Source organism: Jaculus jaculus, chromosome 12, assembly GCF_020740685.1.
Source record: "Jaculus jaculus isolate mJacJac1 chromosome 12, mJacJac1.mat.Y.cur, whole genome shotgun sequence".
In the NCBI taxonomy this organism is placed as follows: Eukaryota; Metazoa; Chordata; class Mammalia; order Rodentia; family Dipodidae; genus Jaculus; species Jaculus jaculus.
This window is the reverse complement of record NC_059113.1, coordinates 90,323,516-90,345,613: the sequence shown is the minus strand read 5'-3', so window position 1 is coordinate 90,345,613 and position 22,098 is coordinate 90,323,516. Positions and strand designations below refer to the sequence as shown.

Genomic DNA, 22,098 nt, shown 5'->3' with positions numbered 1-22,098 from the left:
TTACGATGACTTAGCTCATGCTATAGAAGAGATAAATGTCTACACCTATGATTGGAGTATAAAACACTTTTGAGTACACTCTAATAAATACTTGTTCCTTTCATCTGTCATACCTACTGTCCCACTCAGGCTCATGTTATTCACATTTCATACACATTTCCTTTCCACTCATAGAAGTAACAGATAAAAATGATGTGACAATAGAACTAAGTACAGGTCCTGAGACACTCCATGAACACAAACTGTGTGCATTTGAATGCGCTTGTTAAGTGCTGCCCATTGGGGCTGTCTACACCACCAGCTGTGTGTGCACTCATTTGTATCACTGCGTACTTTAACTTCTCCATCTTTCACAAGTGCCTCATGGTATGCCCTGAAGAAGGGCAAATCACCTATACAATTGGATTTTCCCCCCTAATGTCCCCTACAGTGATGGAGTTCTTGTCAGATAATTGTCATTAATAGCCCCATGCTGCCTTTGTCCTCACAGCTTTGATTCCTCTTTCACAGGAGGGAATGAGTCATGCCAATCACGGATTTCATCCACTTATCACTGTTTGGAATTCATTTCTAGAACATTAATACTCATGGGCTTTCCTGCTTCTTAATTATTTGTCACTTGCAAAGCACATCCCACATTTCCCTTGGGATCTGAGAAGTTGCTATATTTACCACGATTTATCTGTGTTTACCTTCAATTACCATACCTATCTAAAAACTTCCAGGGATTTACCACTATTTTGTCAACAGATTATTAATGCTACAACACCAGTCATCTAAGAAATTCACCACAAATTCTAAATTGGTTCTAGTTCAAGCAGTGGCCAAATCACTCCTCTTTCCCATGTTTTATCTTTGGTTATCCAAATTAGCTGTCTTCCTGGAGGCCTTGAAATGATTAAATAATAGAAAATTAATTGATTAGTGCAATTACACTCAGTTCAGGTACAAAGCCTCTTGGATGAGATGTACTACATTTATTTCAGTTTGAAGAGAAAGAGCAGGTGTTTTCATTTTTCCATGAGATAATTTGTGAGCATTCACCCTGTGCCAGGTATTGCATTCAGAAACATTCAACCAAGGCCTTGTCCTTGCAGTCTGATGGGAGAGGAAGTTCTATTTGAAACTAGATATGCAGTTAGGGATCTCCCAAGGCACTATGTATAAGAGAAAGAACTTAAGACAGCACTGAGTATCATGGCTCATGTCTCTAACCCCAGTACTAAGGAAGCACAGGCAAGAGAAGCATGTGCTACATGTTTAAGGCCAGCCTGGTCTGCACAGTAAATTCAAGGCCAGAAAAGGCTATATCCTAAGACGCTCTGTGAAAGAAAAAAGATTATAAAAATACTTAAGAAGTGAAAGAGATAGTTGAGTGGTATCAATAAATAGATTGAAATTCATGATAATGTTATTATTTGGATTTAATTGATCAGTTAAATCCAGTAGGGATAATAGAACCTGTGCCAGCATGCAGAAGTTTAACTAGGATGTTATATATTCTCTCCTCTCTATGAAGCAGCTCTTCATTATACACCCAGGCAGTTGTAGTTGCCTAGTTGCATGGACAAAAATCTAGACCAGAAGCATTTTATGGGAGTTACAGTTTCAAAAGGAAATTTCACCATGGCAGGGAAAACATGACATGATCACAACAGCAGGGTATTGTATCTTGTCCCATCAGCTGGGAGGATTTATTGGGCTTGGAGCTGAGTTATAGTGCCCTAAATCCTATCCCAGCAACACAGCTCCTCCAGCAAGACTTCACCTCTTCAAGGTCCCACAGCTTTCCCAAACTGCTACCACCTGAGAATCAGCTATTCAATCCATATGAGTCTATGGAGGACACTTCATTCAAACAAACACACTGGCTCCCCACCATCATCCCAGACAATAAAACTTCCATGGCCTCTTTCCTATGAAAAGGTGTGAGAATTGTGCTGGGAATCAGGGTCAGGTTGATGCCTTTGAGATTTAGTCCTCACATGTCCCAGTGGCCAAAGGAGCAAGACTTAAGAGTAAGTGAAAACTGCTGACTGTTGTGAAAGGTGAGCAACACAACCACCAAAGAAGAAAGAGAAATTCTTGTTTACTGCTTTTATAATACAACCCCAGGTTTTTCTTTTTTGTGGAATTATTCCAATTATGCATAAGGACAGTAGACAGGGAGTATGTGTTCTTTTAAAATCCCGGCCTGTCATTTTCACAGTCAAATGTGGATGGATCTAAAATTATAATCTCTTCACATCATTTTCAAATAAATCTTAATTTTTTTTACATGAATGAGCTCAAGTTTTAAAGGGTAAAATTGTTAAAAACACAGTGAAACCTATGTAAAATACATTTCCTGTCCAAGTAAGGCTAGCTCATGGGTGATTCTTTTGAAAGCTCTAAATCTCTGATTTATCATCCATGCTGTTTTAAATGCTATCTTCCCTACTGGATTTGGCACTGTGAGAAAAATATGCCAAATTTTATGTTGTGCTTTCAAATCCCCAGAGCATAATTCAATTCTTGGGAAATAATCAAGGGTGGATGTTGTGGAATAAATACCTCATCACCTTCATCCGCAGCTGCTACCCACCAGAACTATAATAGCTGTTTTTTCTAGAGTTCAATGACTCTTTTCAATATGTGTCTACACATATGAAAGATACCTATTTCCTCAGATTTTTTTTTCCTTCACACTTGTTAATAATTTCAGTGGTGTCATAATACATAACAAGCCTGTTCTATTTTATAAACAAAAAAAATAAGGCACAAAGCCTCATTTTCTTCCAAGGGCTTAAATATTCATTATTACTGAATTCTGTGAATATCTACACAGCAAAAGCCATTGGAACAAAAATATCAGTGGATTAGGCTTTAGAATTAGTGGTGCAAAGCCAAATGTGGTGGCTCACACCTACAATCCCAGCACTTGAAGGGGAGGGGACTGACATAAAAGGATTATCACACATTCAAGACCAGCCGGGGCTACAGAGTGAATTCCACATCGAATTTAGCTAGATTGAGAACCTGCCTCAATCAACAAACAATAACCATAGGTTAGGTGAAAGATCATAAAATAAAATTATTTTATTAATTCATGGTTAATATCAAATGAAAACTGACTTGTCTAACATGATTTTTCCATCAACAAATACTGTTATGTGCAAAAGTATTGCATATGTTCTTTTACTAGAACTGCTGAGAGGACTGTATATATGATTTTAAACCTAGGTTGATTTTTTTTCCTCACTCTTGAAAGGAATACTTCTTTGTGAAAGCAGTTCTTACAGCTTTGATTTCAACCAGCTAAAAATGTTTTATATATTACTCTAACCTGTTGTTCTCCACATTCTATTGTTCTAATTGTACTGTTCTCTGATATGTATTTATGTCTTGAGACAGTAACTTTTTGAATAAAAACAACCTACAAAAAATAATAGTTCAGTAAGTAAAATGACTTTTAAAGAATATTTACAGTTTTAAAAACAATAGGTTAATTAATAAAGATTAACCTATTTTTATTGTGAATGAAGAATTATGATAATATTTACACATTAAGACATTTTAAATGCATTGTTTGTTTGTTTGTTTGTTTGTTTATTGGAGAGAGATACATTGAGAGAGAGAAAGGCAGATAGAAAGAAAGAGGGAATGGTCATGCTAGAGCCTTCAGCCACTGCAAATGCACTCCAGATGCATGTGCCTCTGTGCATCCGGCTTATGTGGGATCTGGGGAATTGATCAGTGGTCCTTAGGCTTCACAGGCAAATGCCTTAACCATTAAGCCATTCCCGCAGTGCTGAACATTAAGACATTTTTGAATGACAAGTCTTATAAAATTCTGTTATATTTTTTTCATGTGGAAAATTGTGTAATGAATTAAGATCTAACAGAGCAACACAATGCAATGGGTTGGAACAGGAGGCAAGTGTATGCTTTGGTATTCACTTGGCTACATACTGTCTCAAGTAATGAAATTCCTTGAATTTCACTTTTTTCTTTTCAGAGTATAAGGATCATCTGAAGTTTTTATAAGACATGTTCAGTTCTAAATCTTTGAGATTGTAAAGGAGATGCTACGGGCTTTTAATCATTCAAAATATTTTATTTGTACATCCACAGTGTACAGAGCACTGTATACTTATTTACATTTTTAGGTGAGTGGGTGTAGTATATGTGTTGTGTGTGTATGCATGTTTTGTGTGGAAGTGCATGCATGCAGGGGCCAGAAGAGTTCTTTAGGTGTCTTCTGCCTTCTTTCTTTGAGAAAGTGTCTCTACTGAACCTGTAACTCATTGTGCTTTAGTCAGACTAGCTGACCAGTAAGCCCCCAAACCATTCTTGATTTTGGCACCTCTCAGCACTGGGAATACAGGCATGTATGACCACACACATCTTTTTGCTTGGATGCTAGGTATTGAATGCAGGTCCTCATGCTTATGTAGCAAGTGTTCTTACATGCTAAGCCATCTCTCCACCCCCACCACAAGCACTACTTTTGAGGCTGAGTAAACATTGCACTTTAGTAATACTGTAGTTCTATAAGAGATATTCAAATAACATGGGAAAAAGGTGTTTTATATAACATATCGATAGTGATAGGTGACATGTGAAAATATAAAATAAAGAGGGCACTTTTTTACTTTTTGTTTCTATTTATTTATTTATTTGAGAGCAACAGACACAGAGAGAAAGAGGAAGAGAGAGAGAGAGAGAATGGGCACACCAGGGCATCCAGCCACTGCAGACAAATTCCAGACTGTGCACCCCCTTGTGTATCTGGCTAACGTAGGTCCTGGGGAATCAAGCCTCGAACCGGGGTCCTTAGGCTTCTCAGGCAAGTGATTAACTGCTAAGCCATCTCGGCTTCTTCAGTGATGTTGAAGGTCAGGAATTGAAATGACAGAGTTGATAGATTTCCTTTAGAAGGTGATGGTTGAGCAAAGACACGGAATATGAATGTGAATGTCTGTCAATGCAGTAACCACAGTGTCTTTTTTCAACCCTCCATGCTGTACAAAATTCAAATAACAGAAGTTATCTAACACAAACCTATTGTTTGTGTCGGGTTGTACAATGATCTATAATTTGTGAAGTTCATTGTTAAATATTCAGCCTGTTTATGGACCAAAGTCCTGAGATTATAACTTAGTTAAAGGGAAATGAGGGCTGAAAACATGACTCAGCAAATAATGTGCTTGCCCATAAAGCCTAATAACCAGTTATTATTGCCCCAATATCCATGGAAAGCCAGATGCACTAAGTGGCACATGTTTTTGGAGTTTGTTTACAGTGGCTAGGGGCCCTCATGTGCCCATTCTCTCTGTGTCTCTCTTCCACCTTCTACCTTTCTTTTTCTCTCCTCTCTCTTTCCATCTCCCCACCTCCCTATCCCTCTTTCTGTTGTGGGCATGGTGGTGTACAACTTTAATCCCAGCACAGGGTAGGAGAATCACCACGAGGACCACCCTGAGACTACATAGTGAATTGCACATGAGCCTGGGCTAGAGAGGGATCCTTCCTTGAATCCCCCCACACACAAAAAAAGCAAATGATACAATAAACCCAAGTAATGACTTTTCTTGGTCCAGCGCAACCTGAATTAAAGACTTTTGTGCTACAACCAATACAGAGATTGTGTAATTAATGGATTTAGTTCCTGGAAATTGTCTTAGCAGAATTTACTGAAAGCTTTCACCTTTGTTCTATGAAATCAGAAGTTTAACCAGGGTACCACTTGATGCATTTCCACTGCTATTTTTTTTTTTCTAAATGTAAGACTGGAAAGTTTTATGACACTGTAGTCTCAGTTTGGCAGGGTTTAAACAAACAATGTTCCTTTGACATGAGAAAAGGTTGCTTTTGTTCTTTTCATGGCCATTTGTCTTGGGCTGAGCAGCATACTGATTTCTTATATATCTAGAAGCTTCCGAGAAACATCACTTACCCTAGTGGACACTACAGTAACTATATTTTAAATATTTTTACTTATTTATTTGCAAGGGTATATGGAGAGGAGATAGAGAGAGACAGAAAGAGAGAGAATGGGCACTCCAGGGCTTCTAGCCACTACAAATGAACTCTAGACACATGTGCCACTGCGTGCATGTGGCTTTATGTGGGTTCTGGGGAATCAAACATGGCTTGCAGGCTTTGCAGGCAAATACCCTGACTGTTGAACCATCTCTCCAGCCCTGATTATGGTTTAAGATATGTCTTTGTCTTTTGTTAGAACACCCTCCTCTGGGAGAGGCAGAGAAAGCTCTGGCATCCACTTGCTACTTCATCACCCACATGAAATCACTTCCATGGCCTCCCTGATGCCCATTATTTGCAGACCTTGCTTCCTCACTCTTTCTGCTCCTGTCTATGCTGTCCTATCCTGTCCCCATTTCTTACCACCCTCTACTTCTTGCTCATAATAGGGTGATTTGCCTAGGCCAAGTTGTTCATTGACAAACCACCTCCATAGCTATATGCTTTACAAGTTGCTTTTCTGGTTGCTTTGACAGAATACTTGTGGAAACTGTAACAGAGGAAGATGATTTTAGCTCATGGGTTCAGTAGTTTTGGTCCATCATGGTAGTGAAGGCATAGAAAACCAGAGCATCTCCTAAGATAGTAGTCAGGAGGCAAAAGCAGGGGGAGAGAGTAACAGAATAATACATACATACATACATACATACACACATGGTAGAGAACAAAAGAGGAGAGGGGAAAAGAATAAATGCTTATTAAGGCTTCTGGTCTTCCCTTCCTTCCATTTGAGCCCCTAGTCATGGGATAGTACTAGGCAGGTGTTCCTCCCTTGGCTAATTGTCTCTGTGAAAGCTCTCATGGTTAGCTAAAATGTGTGGTTCCCTCAATATTCCAAACAATCTAATTAAGTCAGTAATTAAGATTAGCCCTTATAACATCCAATATTTGCTTATATTTTATTTCTACATTTACTGAGTCCTTAAGTCATCTGGGCTATTTCCTGTCTTGCTGATACCCCTATAATACACATTGGTCAGTTTATGACATCTGTTTATGGGACTCAGACCCTGTTACTAGAAAACATGATGTTCATTAATTAAAATATTGCCTGGAGGAGAAGGTATGTCTGTAATCAACCTTTCCTCATTCACACTGATGAATTTTTAAATCATGCTCACATTGTGAAGTTGAACTTGCAAGGCATGAATTTCACTCAGAGGAATATAGAGGTTGTTCTATCTGGGTATATATAGGAAGTTGACTTTTCAAAAGCAAGGAAAATTCTATGAGTAGGGTGACCAATACCTTCCTCCCCCAACAAACAACATATCTTCATTCCTGTTCTAACTGGAGTTCACACATGTTATAAAACCCACATTAAGGGTTTGGTCTCAGGCCATCAGGGGTTTTGTCACCTTCTTTTAATTCTACTCTAATTGTTTGGCCCAACATTTGAACCTCCTTTAAAGTGAATCCTCTGAGCTGGCACCTCTCCTTTTCTTTTTGTTTAATTTTTGGTGATTATGTAATCTTTTAGCTTTCCTTTTGTCTATGTCTAAAGCATAATGGTAGTTATAACAAAAATAACAATGGCTACAAGTTTTGCAAGATTATTTTGAATGAAGAGAGAAGATTAAACACCCAAGAAGAAAATGATTGAGAAAATAAAAATAAGACATACTCTGCCACAGTTGGTTGCTACATGGTTTTTATTTTTCTCCTGTGTATCATAAGAGCCATTGAGCTCAGAGGACATGAACATCCTGCACAGGAAATAGATGGTGTGTGGAGGGGGAGAAGGAGCATGAGCAGTCATTCTTTGAATCCTTTAGCAAGCTTCACTTGAATACATTAGAGAAGCCAGTCAAGGGCTGGAGAGCAGAGATCTGCTTGGATGGCATCCAACTCCTTTCTCAGAGCTCAGGAAAAGCTCAGCTAAGCCACATGCATTTTATGTTTTCCTGAGGAAAAGACTCTGCTTGTTGGTCTCAGGGTTAAGGAGTCTCAGCAAGTTTTTATAGAGACACTGAAACATTCTCTTCACATTTTTCTCTGTCACTGAAAGGGGCCCAAGGGAGAAAACCATATTTCAGTGCCTGCTGGGCCAATGAGCTGTGTAAGGCCCTGATGCAGGGGCAATATTGTGATGCAAGCATCCTTTGCTGCTTAACTTCCAAGAGGAATTGAAAGTGTGTGTGTGTGTGTGTGTGTGTGTGTGTGTGTGTGTGTGTACAGACATGCCTCTGCATGTGTGAAATCTTAGTCAGTTTGAGGAAACTAAACTCAGGAGAGTAGATGTGTTTGCCTTTTGGGATTCATTACTTTCACAATACAAAATGAACACCACCTTTATCCTTGTAGTAAAATGTCTTTTAGTGGAGGACAACATGTAAATGATTGAATATAGAAGGATATATGTGTGAGGGGTACATAACTACCACTAAGACCTGGAATATTTTGTTTTCTCCAAAAACAGTTTTTAAAGAGACATTAATGCTAGGTCTGTTCTGTGAAAATGATATAAAATGTTCACTGGAGCAAAAAGACCATTTATGGCCTGACTTCAAGCTTTATTTGGCCTTTCATATCCCATTGTGTTTATTCTACAACTGGAGATTAATACATTGTGGATATTGTCAGGGGACAAAGCCTATTGCTATTGTGATTTGTATTTGCTGTTACAATTCCCCTGTCCCTAGTGAACTTAGTTGATTATTTTCCTTTTAAAGCACATATCTTGGGCTGGAGCGATGGCTTCATGGTTAAGGTACTTGCTTGCAAAGCCAAAAGACCCAGGTTAGATTCCCCAGGACCCACATAAGACAGATGCACAAGGTGGCACATGCATCTGGAATTTGCTTGCAGTGGCTGGAAACCCTAACACAACCATGCTGTCTCTCCATCTGAAATAAATGCATTTTTTAAAAGGAAATGCAAAAAATTGGAAAAAGCACCTATATTTTATTATTTTTCTCTTTAGCAGCATCTCAAACACTCTTTACTTTGCTTGTACACTTGGAATTTTTTATTCGTAACTATTGTGTTCCTGTAGTTTAGTTCTCCTGTAAATGTAATCATGAAGCATGTAAATACCTTCACATATAAAATACATTGAATTATACTAAGGGTAGACACTGGCATTTTGGTACTACAGGAAGTATGTAACATTCCTCCTCGTGTTGGATTATCCGGGTATTCCTTTTCTTTTCTTCTCCCAGTTTCTCACCCTTATTTAATAAGTAGGATTAGAAATCAGATTCCTCCAGCCATATATCTCTCATTCTGATGTTTAAAAGAAAGTCCAAATTTCCCTCTTTTAAAAACACCTTTACAACCAACAAACAGCTGCATTTGACTTGAATTGTTAGTCTCTTTCAGAGGAAAAATCAACCCTTAAGTTAATTTTATGTTTCTGAAGTAAAAAAAGAAAATCACATTCCTGAAGTTGTGTTTCTGAGTTTCTGACACAGGGAAGTATGATGCAAGGTACTTAAGCAGAAAAAAAAAAAAAAAGTATGTTTTGTGAGAACTAAGGATGCGTGCAAAAAGTGAGTCAGTGACTTGATTGACAAGTCGTTTCACTTCAGCCTTATAAAGCAGCGCCACCTACTGCACAAAAGCTGTATATATGCTTGAGAGAACTGAAGTCTGATCTCTATGCCGCCAAACTGAACAGAATTGGTTTAGGGTATTATCAACATTTTTATTTTTAATGAGAGAAAACAAGAATGTGTGTGTGTGTGTGTGTGTGAGAGAGAGAGAGAGAGAGAGAGAGAGAGAGAGAGAGAGAGAGAGAGAGAGAGAGAGAGAGAGAGAGAGAGGGAATTCTTGTGCCAGGGCCTCCAGCCACTATAATCAAACCCCATATGCATGCATCAACTAGTGCGCATGTGCAACCTTGTGTACTTACAACACCTTGAATATGGCTTTGTAGGACCTAGAGAGTAGAACACGGGCCCTTACGCTTCTCAGGCAAACACCTTAACTGCTAAGCCTTCTCCCTAGCCCAAATTTGTCAACTTTTAACATCTATAGTGGGGTCAATTTACTGGAATTTTCTAGTGTTTTCATCTAGTGTGTGTGGTGGGGGAATTAGTCTATTCTTATTGACAGTAACAATAAATAGTAGAGAATGAGAGAGGGCATATACTTTCATGTAAGCATGAATAATATATAGGAATATAGGCCATTGATTGTTGGTTTTAGTGATGTCATTTATTCTGGAAATCAGTGGCATTCATTCACTTGCCTTGCATATACATCAATGGCATGAAAATTAATCATGAAAATTGAATCATTATTCATTTTTCACCCTAGGCTGCCTATAAGTAGCTTTTTATTAAATAATTGTTAGTGTCTTAAGCCTTCATTGAGTTACCCTTTTACTAATGCTTTTATTCTCATAATGATGCCTTAGCATATGAAACTTATTGAAAAAAAACTGACCACTGGCATTCCTAGTGCATTGTATATGATAACATGCTCTAGGCATTTACAAGATAGTTATTAGTAAATTATATATATTTATTAAGTTGAGGACTACTCATTATCACTTCAGCCATATTTGTCCATTTTATTTAGTCTATTACCCACAACAAAATAATTGGCACATGATTTATTATGATTATTTTTCTTTGTTTTCCATTTTATAGCTTTTCATTGGTTACTGACCTCACTCACAGTGATGGTCACTCTTTTATACTGAGAAGATCATATTATTGCAAATCTGACTTAATTAGTAGTTTTTCAACCTGTACTCATTCATATTAAACTATACTTGTCATTCTAACTTAGGTATCAATGGAATGTCACAAAGTCTAAAAGTTATATCCGACATTTGTCAAATATTACTCTTCAAATAATCTGAAATATAATTTACCTTTGTTTATATGTCATTTTAAGTACATAATCATTTAATTGATACATGTTAAAAATACAGACAGACAAATAGCACAGAAGGCTTCAGTTTTTATTCTGTCTCCATGAAAAGCTATTTCAATGCCTAATGCTGTCAAAACATGACCATACTTCTCATGCCTATATGTTTTTAAAAAAACTTATCATCTTGCTTGTAAATTTACCACTTTCATTATATGTAAGTGTCTGCTGTAAGTTGGACTTATGCTAGGTTGTAGGGATGCAGTGAGACCCTTATCTTGTAGAATAAGCCAGTTTGTGAGTTGTCTGAGGAGATAGGCAAGAAGCTATGGGCATAGCAGAAAAAAACAGAATGGATGTCGGGGGAACCAGGCAGGGGAATCAGGAAAATCAAGGAAGACTGGCATGAGGACAGAGATCCTGAATGATATTTTCAGAGAAGATAAACTATCCACTATCAACTATGTGGAGAAGGAGCATTCTGGGAGAGCAGAGGATATTTTTCAGAGACACTGAGAAAGTGGGGCATAGATAGAGAAATATCTTGTTTATCATTTCACCCAGGATTCACCTGGATTGTGAATGATGGTCTAAGATGGTACTGGACAAGTGGGCCAAGGTCTGATAATAGATAAGGGTTTCATTATTTTAGACTTACTTGGAATGCTATGGCAGTTGATCTAGTATTGTTAGTGTTTTGCGTATGCTAAGTAAGAAACTTGGAGTGAATAATGGAGTGACCACTGAGCTGAGAAGCTTCCATCCTACACTCTGAGTTGCAAATGACTGAAGGAAGGGAGAACATTGTAGGGAGGAATCCTAAGCAAAGCAATGTGGTTATGGAACAAAAGGAACCAGAGCGTCAACATTTGTTGGACTATCATAGGAGAAGGACTAATTTCCTATGAAAACTGAGAGGACTTCAATAAAATTTTGTTTCCAGCATAGAGTTTGATGGCAATAGCCACTAAGGCATAGGCAGTTCCCAGGTTAGAGATGAGTAAAACCAAAAGGAGGTCGATTGTGGTGCTTTAAATGTATCTATATGAAGAGATCCAATGAGACTTGCTATAGACTTTTGGAGTTTCAGGAGAGTCACTGGAACTAAAGATCTTCAAATCCAACTTTTTCTAATCTATACTGGGATGTTTAACGTCACTGGAATTTATGGTCCTATACTAAGACTGTTTTTCATGTATATCATTATTTTTAAACCTCACCCCTGCCACAGAGGACTGGCATGAGCAGTTACATCCCCTCATCCTGACCCTGAAGGAGTGTGTGGGAGAAGTGGTGAGCCGAGCCAGGCAGTCCCTGACGTTCGTGCTGCTCCAGGAACTTGCCTACAGCCTGCCCCAGTGCCTGATGCTGACACTGAGGAGAGACATCGTCTTCAGTCAGGCAGTAGGTGCCCATTGTTGCTTGAACAGAGAAGTGCTTGATTGTTAACCTCCCATCTTTGATGGTGGTAGAGTTCTTCCTTGTGTGCTTTTATTTTTTTAAAGAGGTCCTTTACTTAAATATCAGCACTAATTTTCTTTCTTTCCATAAGAAATATGAGCTGAATATCACATGGGCAGTTGTTGACATCTTAGGTCTCTGAAATGCACATTCATTCTGCTCAATAGGACATGGCGTCTGTGAAGGAGATGGAAACCCACGCTGTTATGATGCCGTGGCATCATCCTACAATGTTGAGAAAGGGATTGACCCCTTGAAATGTGGTTAATGAATAAGAATTTAATAAAAGGAGATCTGTTAACATGTAACTCCTTATTCAGTTTCCCCAAGAATCTCACAGAGGACAGAGTTTTGTGGCAATTTCTTCTTTTGTTTATAAAATAAGTTTACAAGGTAGTAAAGCATGATTGTGGGAGTTGACAAGATCATTTCTATATTATTATTATTATTATTATTAACTTAATGATTGCACTTCAGAGCGTCAGATATGTGCTTCATTCTCATAGCAATATTGGTTAAACTAGCAGAGGTCTTACACCCAGTCGTGATAGAGCTGTGTTTCAAAGCCAGGCTCACAGCAGTATTTATGTATTTTGCTTAGGGTCACCCCTCGTCAAAACTCCAAGATCAGCTCCACTGTGAAGGCTAGGCTGATACTTGGATTTTTTCTCACTTTTCTCTGCTGCCTGGTTGAGTTTTAGAGGTAGACTTCATGGAGAGGAGACAAAGTGCCTCCCATTTTAATTTTTCTATGCAAAGGGAATCTTTTCACCAAAATTCACCATCCCTGTTACAATATTTCTCTAATGGCCCAGTGGCAAAAGGCCCAGTGGCCTGGCATTAAATTCTGCTATATACATGTCATCACTATGATCTTTCGACAACTCTATTAACATGTGCAAATAAAAATAATAAGGTTTGGAAGTAACTTTATGGTTTAATTATTATAAAAAAGTGCACCTACAATTTGAAGACCCAGCCTGACTCATGCCTCATGTACAGAGCATCCCTACATCAAACACCATCAACTTATTGTAACATGTATGTGTAAATTGTAGTAACTGCTTTACACACACTCGATGATTTAAGAAAATATTTTTATTAGTTCTGGACTTAGTATGTAAACAACACATGCTGGTACCATCCTTTCTCTCATCCCTGCTCCTTTTCCACAGGGCTGCACCTTGTTGGGGATGTAGAGGGTCAAGCATTGTGGGGAAGCAGTCAGTTATGGGGCAGAGACAATGTCCCTGTGCATAATGTCCCAACTAGTGGCTTTAACAATCTTTCTGCCCACTTTTCCGCAAATTCCCCGCAGCCATGTTGGTTGTGTTTTAAGTCTACTTCAGTAATAGGCTCTTAGAAGCCTCTGGGTCTGTGCCTTGGTAGGTGTTGAGTGTCCCCAGTGTCTATCTCCTTCACCTTTGTGCTGACATTAGGTTCATTGAGAAAGCAGCACTCTTGCTCATTTCCTCTGTGGTTTTAGCTGGGGCTAGGGTGAAGTGTGATGGGTTGTTTAATCTCTTCAGGGGACACTCCCTTCTGAAAAAAGAGAAGCAGATTCTCCAAAGGATAATGAAGTCAGCATAGATTAGATGGGATAATCATTATTAATATACAGAGAATTTAGTGGGTGTAGACCCTCTTATAGCCTCAGATTTGTGGGAGCTTGATATTGGAAAGAAAAATCATTATCTGGACATGATTCTGACACATTTCTCAGTTCCAGATATGGTTTCCTTTCCACTGAACAGATCGCTTAGCCAATCCAAGAGCAGATGGTTACCCACCAAGACTGTGTGCCACTATTCCACTTGTGTGAGCATCACATCAGGTTGTTTGTTTCCAAGTATCTTAGACCTCTAGTTGCTTGGTCAGATGTTGGCCACTTTCTCCTGGTAGGTCATGTAGCACCTTCCAGCACTAGATGGGCTGTGTGGAGATTGGCTCTCTTTTGGATTCCAATCAGGTCTCTCCATGGTCCATACTAACAGCATATGGGGTCTTCTGCGGTAGGGTCTTACCATTAACCTCTGGTGGGTAATTAAGAAATCTGACAGAAGTGTATCTTGTTTTGGGAGACCTTGTAGGTCTCTCTGATAAATAGCTCATTGTGGGTATTAGCCACATCCTGGTACTGGGAGTTACAGGCCGGTGCCAAGTGAAAAGAAAAAAAAGAAAAAGAAAAAAGAAAGAAAAACACAGGAGAAATTTAAATTTGGGCTTCATCTCACCCTCTCCAGGGCCCTTTGATTCAATTGCTCCACCTAAGGTCCTGTGGAGGATTCAACCATTTAGCCTATCTTCCAGAATATAGGATCTATAGTACCATATTTTTTTTAATTAATTAATTAATTTATTTGAGAGCGACAGACACAGAGAGAAAGACAGATAGAGGGAGAGAGAATGGGCGCGCCAGGGCTTCCAGCCTCTGCAAACGAACTCCAGACGCGTGTGCCCCCTTGTGCATCTGGCTAACGTGGGACCTGGGGAACCGAGCCTCAAACCGGGGTCCTTAGGCTTCACAGGCAAGAGCTTAACCGCTAAGCCATCTCTCCAGCCCTAGTACCATATTTTTATTTTGGGCTCAGTTTTGTGCCCCTCCCAGCCCTTTCCCTTCCCCCAAGCCTTACCTTCCTTATTGTGCAGACCTCGAGATGCCATTCAGGTATGTTAGCAACTCAGGCTGATCCAGGTTAGGAACCACAAATGAGTGAGACCATGCAATGATACTTGATGCTTTTCATAAAAAAATTAAAATTGATTTTTATTTATTTGAGAGTGAGAGACAGAGAGAGAAATGGACAGAGAGACAGAGAGAATGGGCACACCAGTGCCTCCAGCCATTGCAAATGAACTCCAGATGCATGTGCCACCTTGTGCATCTGGCTTATGTGGGTCCTGGGGAATCGAGCCTTAAACCACGGCCCTTAGATTTTACAAACAGGTGCTTAACCACTAAGCAATCTCTTCAACGCCCTACTTGATGATTTTTTTAAATTTTTGTTAGTATTTTCCATAATTATAAAAAAATATCCCATGGTAATTCCCTCCCTCCCTCCCAACACTTTCCCCTTTGAAATTCCATTCTCCATCATATTACCTCCCCATCACAATCATTGTAATTACATATATACAATATCAACCTATTAAGTACCCTTCTCCCTCCCTTTCTCTTCCCTTTATGTCTCCTTTTTAACTTACTGGCCTCTGCTACTAAGTATTTTCATTCTCACGCAGAAGCCCAATCATCTGTAGCTAGGATCCACATATGAGAGAGAACATGTGGCACTTGGCTTTCTGGGCCTGGGTTGCCTCACTTAGTATAATCCTTTCCAGGTCCATCCATTTTTCTGCAAGTTTCATAACTTCATTTTTCTTTACCGCTGAGTAGAACTCCATTGTATAAATGTGCCACATCTTCATTATCCACTCATACTTGATGATTTTTTAATTAAATCTATGATGTCTGAAAAGTCTGAAAATATTTAAAGATTAAATTAGTAATTTTGCTGACTCCAGTTAATGACTTCTATGCTTTTCTTTTTTGTAGCTTGCTGGATTGGTTTGTGGTTTTATCATCAAGTTACATACGAGTCTACATGACCCTGACTTTCTACAACAGCTCCATACGGTGGGGTTGATAGTAGAGTATGAAGGACTCCTGAGTACATACAGTAAGTCTCCTGTTCTTGTTAAGTGCTTTTCATCTTGATAACACGTTAGCTTCTCAGGTATGCACATAAATGAGAAGTAAACCTTTATTGAACCAAATAGCACCTAAATAATTTAAGTTTGCATTCATTCTCCTTGAAACTTTATTTTGTCACATATTATTTTTGGAAAGTGGGATGATACATCACTTCACAGTGGACATCTGAGCAGCCATAACGTACTTTTATTATAATATAAAAGGTTCATTGCCAACATGGATTCAGTGGCTGTACTTTAAAGTCACAATACCCTGTCTAGACTCCCATTTTCCAGAGACTAGCAAAAATAATATTATATTCCCTATTAGGATGTTTATATTGGGTTACATTCAAAATAGCCAACTGGTTATATTGTAGTATGTGAAATATAATGCTGAAATTAATATTGCCTTAATTTATTTTGAAAGATATGATATTCAAAAGATCATTACTAGCATAAGTCATATATATATTATTTCTGTTCTACAACACTAACCTTAAATATTCAGTATGTCCTCAGGTTGCAGTTCTATATTTGACATTTGACAACAAAAAAAGCAAGAATCTGGGTCACTGATTGAATTAGCATTTTGTTATTTCTAGAAACCATTGGCCCTTTCTGTCAATGAAATGATGTCCGCATGACACTTTGTTTTATAAAGGGATTAAAATATATCTTTAACCTCCCAGTAAAAGTGAAACTTCTTCTGCCTTCAAAGGATACATAGATTCCTGAGTCCAGTAAAACAGTTCTTATTTCCTAATGGAAGCCCTCACTCTGTGAGGAAAAGCATGTGGAATGGTTCTGATGCATTCACAATGTCATGTACTAAAAGACTAGAACAAATTCCAGTTGAGAAGAAAAGTAGCAAGTGACATTTTCTGTCCATAGTCTGTTTGTGACAAGGCACCTTTCTCTTGGTTTAGGTGATGAAATTGGAATGCTAGAGGACATGGCTGTTGGCATTTCAGATCTGAAAAAAGTTGCATTTAAAATAATTGAAGCCAAATCTAATGATGTCTTGCCGGTTATAACAGGAAGACGGTGAGTGATGCCCATTTCCTAGCGCCCAGGCTTTCTTAAATACAACGTGTTCTCTCCTGGCCAAGTGGCCTTGGGGAATTCATGTGTGGCTTGGACAGTTTTATTTTGTTCTCTTTTGGTTCTTGGGAAGAAATAAACATAGATTGTATGTCAGGGAGAGGTCTTGAAACCCTTTTGAAGTCTTATCAATGTAAATGATAGCAAGCTTGATTGTGGTAATACTCATGAAATATGAGAAAATTAAAATAACAGCATGCATAAAAAATGCATTTTTTTCTTTACTGCTACCTAGTCTAAAGCTCTGTATGTTTTTACTTTTGTGGGAATCATTCAGCTAATAGCTTCATAATTCTTGAGATGACTTTAAATTCATTGAAAGGCAACAGCATTTTAGGAAAGATATATTCTTATGTTGGGGCATATACCATAATTTTTCTTAATTGTTTTTGACAATTCATTCTCACACAGTGAGATTTCCGAGAAAGGTTTAAATAAATAACTTTGAAGGTTAAAATATGATAGGAAAAATATCAGAAATCATTAAGAAAAACGATAGTGTGTAAAAGAGTATGTTGATGGAAGAATTATATTCTATAATAGGTAGTTTCAATTAGAAGTCCTCCAAATTTCAACCAGTCTGATGTTGGCGCTTGTAAGTGGTGTGTGGTGTTACTTGAAATTCGGAACAATCTCAGATGACAATGAAAACATGAGAATGTGCAAAAGGGAGAAACTTTTCATGCTAGTGAAAGATGGAGAAGTGATATTAAATTTTTTTAAAAAATTCAAAGCAAACTTGTTCTCCTATCTATGATAAACATGATAGTCATTTAAAATTTTGTACGTGAAGGGCGCCTACAGTCACAGCCACATGGTCAGAGTGAAGAAAACTATTTCTTTCATGCAAAAGAAGTATCCCTATGAAAATAAATGTCTCATCTAGATATTAATGCTTCATTTTTATTCATTGAAGCAAAAGGAATAAAATTGTTCCTGTACATACCAGATAAATAGGACCACTCTATATTACTCTGCACTTTTCTCCCAATTCATAAGGATGCTATCAGGCTATTTGCTATGAGCAAAGAGCTAGATAACTCTGAGAAAACTCTAAAAGCCGCATCAAAAGTTAAAGTTGCAGACTGGAAAGATGGCATAGTAGTTAAGGCACTTGCCTGCAAAGCTAATGACCTGAGTTTGATTCCTCAGTTCCCACATAAAGCCAAATATACAAAGTGGTGCATGCATCTAGAGTTCATTTGCAGTGGCTAGGGGCCCTGGCACACCTGTTCTCTCTGTCTATCTCTTTTCTCTCTACCTCTCTATGCTTAAAAGTAAATAAATAAATAAAAATATTTTTTAAAAATGTTTTAAGTTACCAAACAGAGTTGAGTTGTCCTAATATCACAAAGCAGGCACATTTAATCCCCTTTCTTAAAACAATCTTATACCTGAAAAAAAATGATCTGAAACAGTCACCTTAGCTGTAAGGGAATAAATCAAATGCATATAGCAAATTTTATTGCATGAAATTCACAGAATATTAGTACATACTGGATAACAGGGTGGGGGCTGTATGGCATTCTTGCTGAGGGCTGATCCCAGTAATACCACTATGCCAGCCAGGTGAGGGTAACATTAACATGGTTAGCTCACCCTCTTCAGACTTGATCCCATCTGAGAGCAGAAAATGCTCATTTTTATTTTGTTAAGAGCCGGGAACATGCCTTTAATTAATATGTATATTAATTAAATATATATGAATATATAAATTAATATATATGTATATATATATATATATATATATATATATATATATATATATATATACATACACACACACACACACACACACACACACATGAATGAGGAGGGAGAGAGAGAAAGAGAATGGCATGCAAGGGCCTCCAGCCACTACAAATGAACTCCAGATGTGTGTGCCCCTTTGTGCATCTGGCTTATGCGGGTCCTGGAAAGTTGAACCAGAATCCTTTGGCTTTTCAGGCAAATGCCATCTCTCCAGCCAGAAAATGCTCACTGTTGAAAGTGGTCAGGAGTAGGGTTGACTTAGATAACGAGTCCATTCATAGCAACTACAAAGAACAACTAGTGGCAAATTTTACTTGGAGTTCTAAGAATCGTGTATATAATGCATAAGATATTACTAAGAAGCATAAATAACATCCTTTTGGATCCACTTATTAATGGAGAATTAGCCTATTTTCAAGGGTTGGAAGACTATATTATTTCAATGGAAAGGTATCCAAAGAGTGATTCTAGATTTAGCACCATTGTCATCTACAACTCAGTTGTCTTTATTTTGGGGAAAATTGGCAAGATAAACCTAACATTTTTATATATTTTTTTTAATAAAAATTTATTTATTTGAGAGCGACAGACAGAGAGAGAAAGAGGCATAGAGAGAAAGAGAGAATGCGCACGCCAGGGCCTCCAGCCACTGAAAGTGAACTCCAGACACATGTGCCCCCTTGTGCCACTGGCTAACATGAGTCCCGAGGAATCAAGCCTTGAACCGGGGTTCTTAGTCTTCACAGGCAAGCACTTAACTGACCCTAACATTTTTATGTAAACTAAAATAACACAGATTAGTTCCCACCCAGATTTTTGTGAGATACATTAAAAAATGGAAAAACATAATTCTAAGTTTAAAATTTTAGTGAAACTTTAATAAGCAAAACTGTGCATTACCAGTGTAGTGCATGCATACAGGCCAGCAAAGCAGAAGGTAAAATCCAGAAATACATTACTTAGAGTCCATTGATTTCCACAGATGATATCAAAACAATTGAATAGAGAATGGGGAATCTTTTAAAAAATGAGTTAGTTACATACAAAAGGCCTATATTCTTTTCTATATATAAGTATCGTAGTTTCCCTTTGATAATATGTACAAAAATATTGGCCTAAATCTAAGAGTTGAAACCATGGAACTTCTAGGAGAAAATATTTATAATTTGAGATAGAAGCCTAGTTCTTGATAGGACACAAAATCAAGATCTAATAAAGAAAACAAAAATAGGACTTCACCAAAATTATAAATGATTTTGTTGTTTTTTTGAGGTAGAGTCTCGCTCTAGCCCAGGCTGACCTGGAATTCACAATGTACTCTCAGGGTGGCCTCAAAGTCACAGAGATCCTCCTACTTCTGCTTCTTGAGTGCTATGAATAAAGGAGTGCACCACCATGCCTACCAGTAAGCTTTTCAAGCTGAAAGTGTGAAGGTGTTACTCAGTGGTAGACTTCTTATCTATCCTGCTCAAGGCCTTCGGATTCCATCCATGTACACAAAAATCCACATCAGTACATATGCATCAAATGAGTCCACTAAGAGGGCTAGAGAGGTGGCTCAAGGAGCTTGCTTACAAAACCTGATACACAGGGTTGATTCCCCAGTATCCACAAAAAGCCATATGCACAAAATATCACTTGTGTCTAGAGTTTGTTTGCAGCAAGAGGAGGCCACAGCATGCTCATTATCTCACTTCTCTCTCTATCTGTGTAAATACTTTTAAGATATTATAAAATGATTCCACTAAGAAAATGAAAATATAAGGTACAGACAGGGTAAAATGTATACAAATCATTGTAAAGCATTTTTGATAGACTACATTAACAATCATTATATCTCAATAATGAGAACAATAATTTTAAAGTTAACAAATATTTGAATAGTTGTTACCAAATAATAGAAATGATTGTTCTAAGAACCAGAAAATACAGTGAACATTATTAAGCATTAGGAGAACAGAGTGAAAACCACACTCAACATATTAATTTACTCACACTAAAATCATAATCTTCTGCTGGGCACACCTTTAATCCCAGCACTCAGGAGCCAGAGGTAGGAGTATCACTATGAGTTTGAGGCCTCCCTGACTCTATATAATGAATACCAGGTCAGCCTAGGCTAGAGGGAGACCCTATCTGAAAAACAAAAGCAAAACAAAACAAAAATTCAAAAAAGTCAGATAATGACAAATACTGGTAGAGATGCAAAGAAGCTGTGCTTTATGTACACTCAGGTAGGAAGGTTTGTAAATGGTGCCTATCATGGAAATAGTTAAAAGACTTCCTTAAATTTTAAATATAAAGTGACCTTGTGAATCATAGGTATATATCTGAGAGGAAATGAGGCATTTACCTACTAAACTAAATTTCACCAAATGTTCACTGCAAGATTTTTGTTTGTTTGTTTGTTTTTTGAGGTAAGGTCTCACTCTAGCCCAGGCTGACCTGGGATTCACTCTGTAGTCTCAGGCTGGCCTTGAACTCATAACAATCCTCCTACCTCTGCCTCCCAAGTGCTGGGATTAAAGGCGTGCACCACCACGCCCAGCAATTGAAAGATTTTTAATAATAGCCAAATTATAAATAATCCCTTGACTTTTGAATGCATAGAAAAACCATAGTGTGGTATATCTACATGTTACAATAATACTAATAGAAAAGTAATGATACATTCTCCAACATGGATGAGTTCAAAAAGATGTTAATTGAAAACACCAAACAAAAGGATTACATATTATATAAATCTATTTATATGAAAAATGTAGACAAATAAAATCTATGGAGACCTCCTGGAACTGAAAGTATAAGTAGAATTGATATGCATGAAAAATATTTGTTTTTAAAATGTTGGAAATTTTCTGGTTATGGTTGCACAACTCTAAATTGTACTGGTAATGTGTGCATTTAGGCAAGTTGTATCTTAATGAAGCTAAGGAAAAGTTTTCCCAAGGAAATTATATGATGAGTTTACCTTCAGAACAACTTTTAAATGTAGAATGACTCATTGATGTTTCTATATTCTTGAAAGACTTGTGATAAGCAGTAGCATATGTTAGCTGGGCTATTGACAAGGTCACTGAGAATAATTATTAAACAAATTAATGTGTCCATCTACCAACCTAATGGTAGCATCTATGCCTGCTGGAGTTAAGGTATCCCCCAATTATCTTGCTTATAGGGAGAGACTAATATGAGTGAATGATATCTAGTATCTATTGCTGATGTTTTACTAGGAGAAATTAA

The 22,098-nt window shown here is 37.8% G+C and overlaps 1 protein-coding gene across 1 annotated transcript in view; it reads left to right on the top strand.

Annotated features, from left to right (window-relative positions):
- Inpp4b (inositol polyphosphate-4-phosphatase type II B) overlaps positions 1-22,098 on the top strand; it is a 507,192-nt gene that overhangs the window by 390,693 nt on the left and 94,401 nt on the right. The window contains exons 18-20 of the mRNA XM_004655836.3: positions 12,080-12,252; positions 15,863-15,986; positions 16,929-17,046. Of these exons, the coding sequence (XP_004655893.2) occupies positions 12,080-12,252; positions 15,863-15,986; positions 16,929-17,046 (415 nt within the window). The remainder of the gene's footprint in view (positions 1-12,079; positions 12,253-15,862; positions 15,987-16,928; positions 17,047-22,098) is intronic.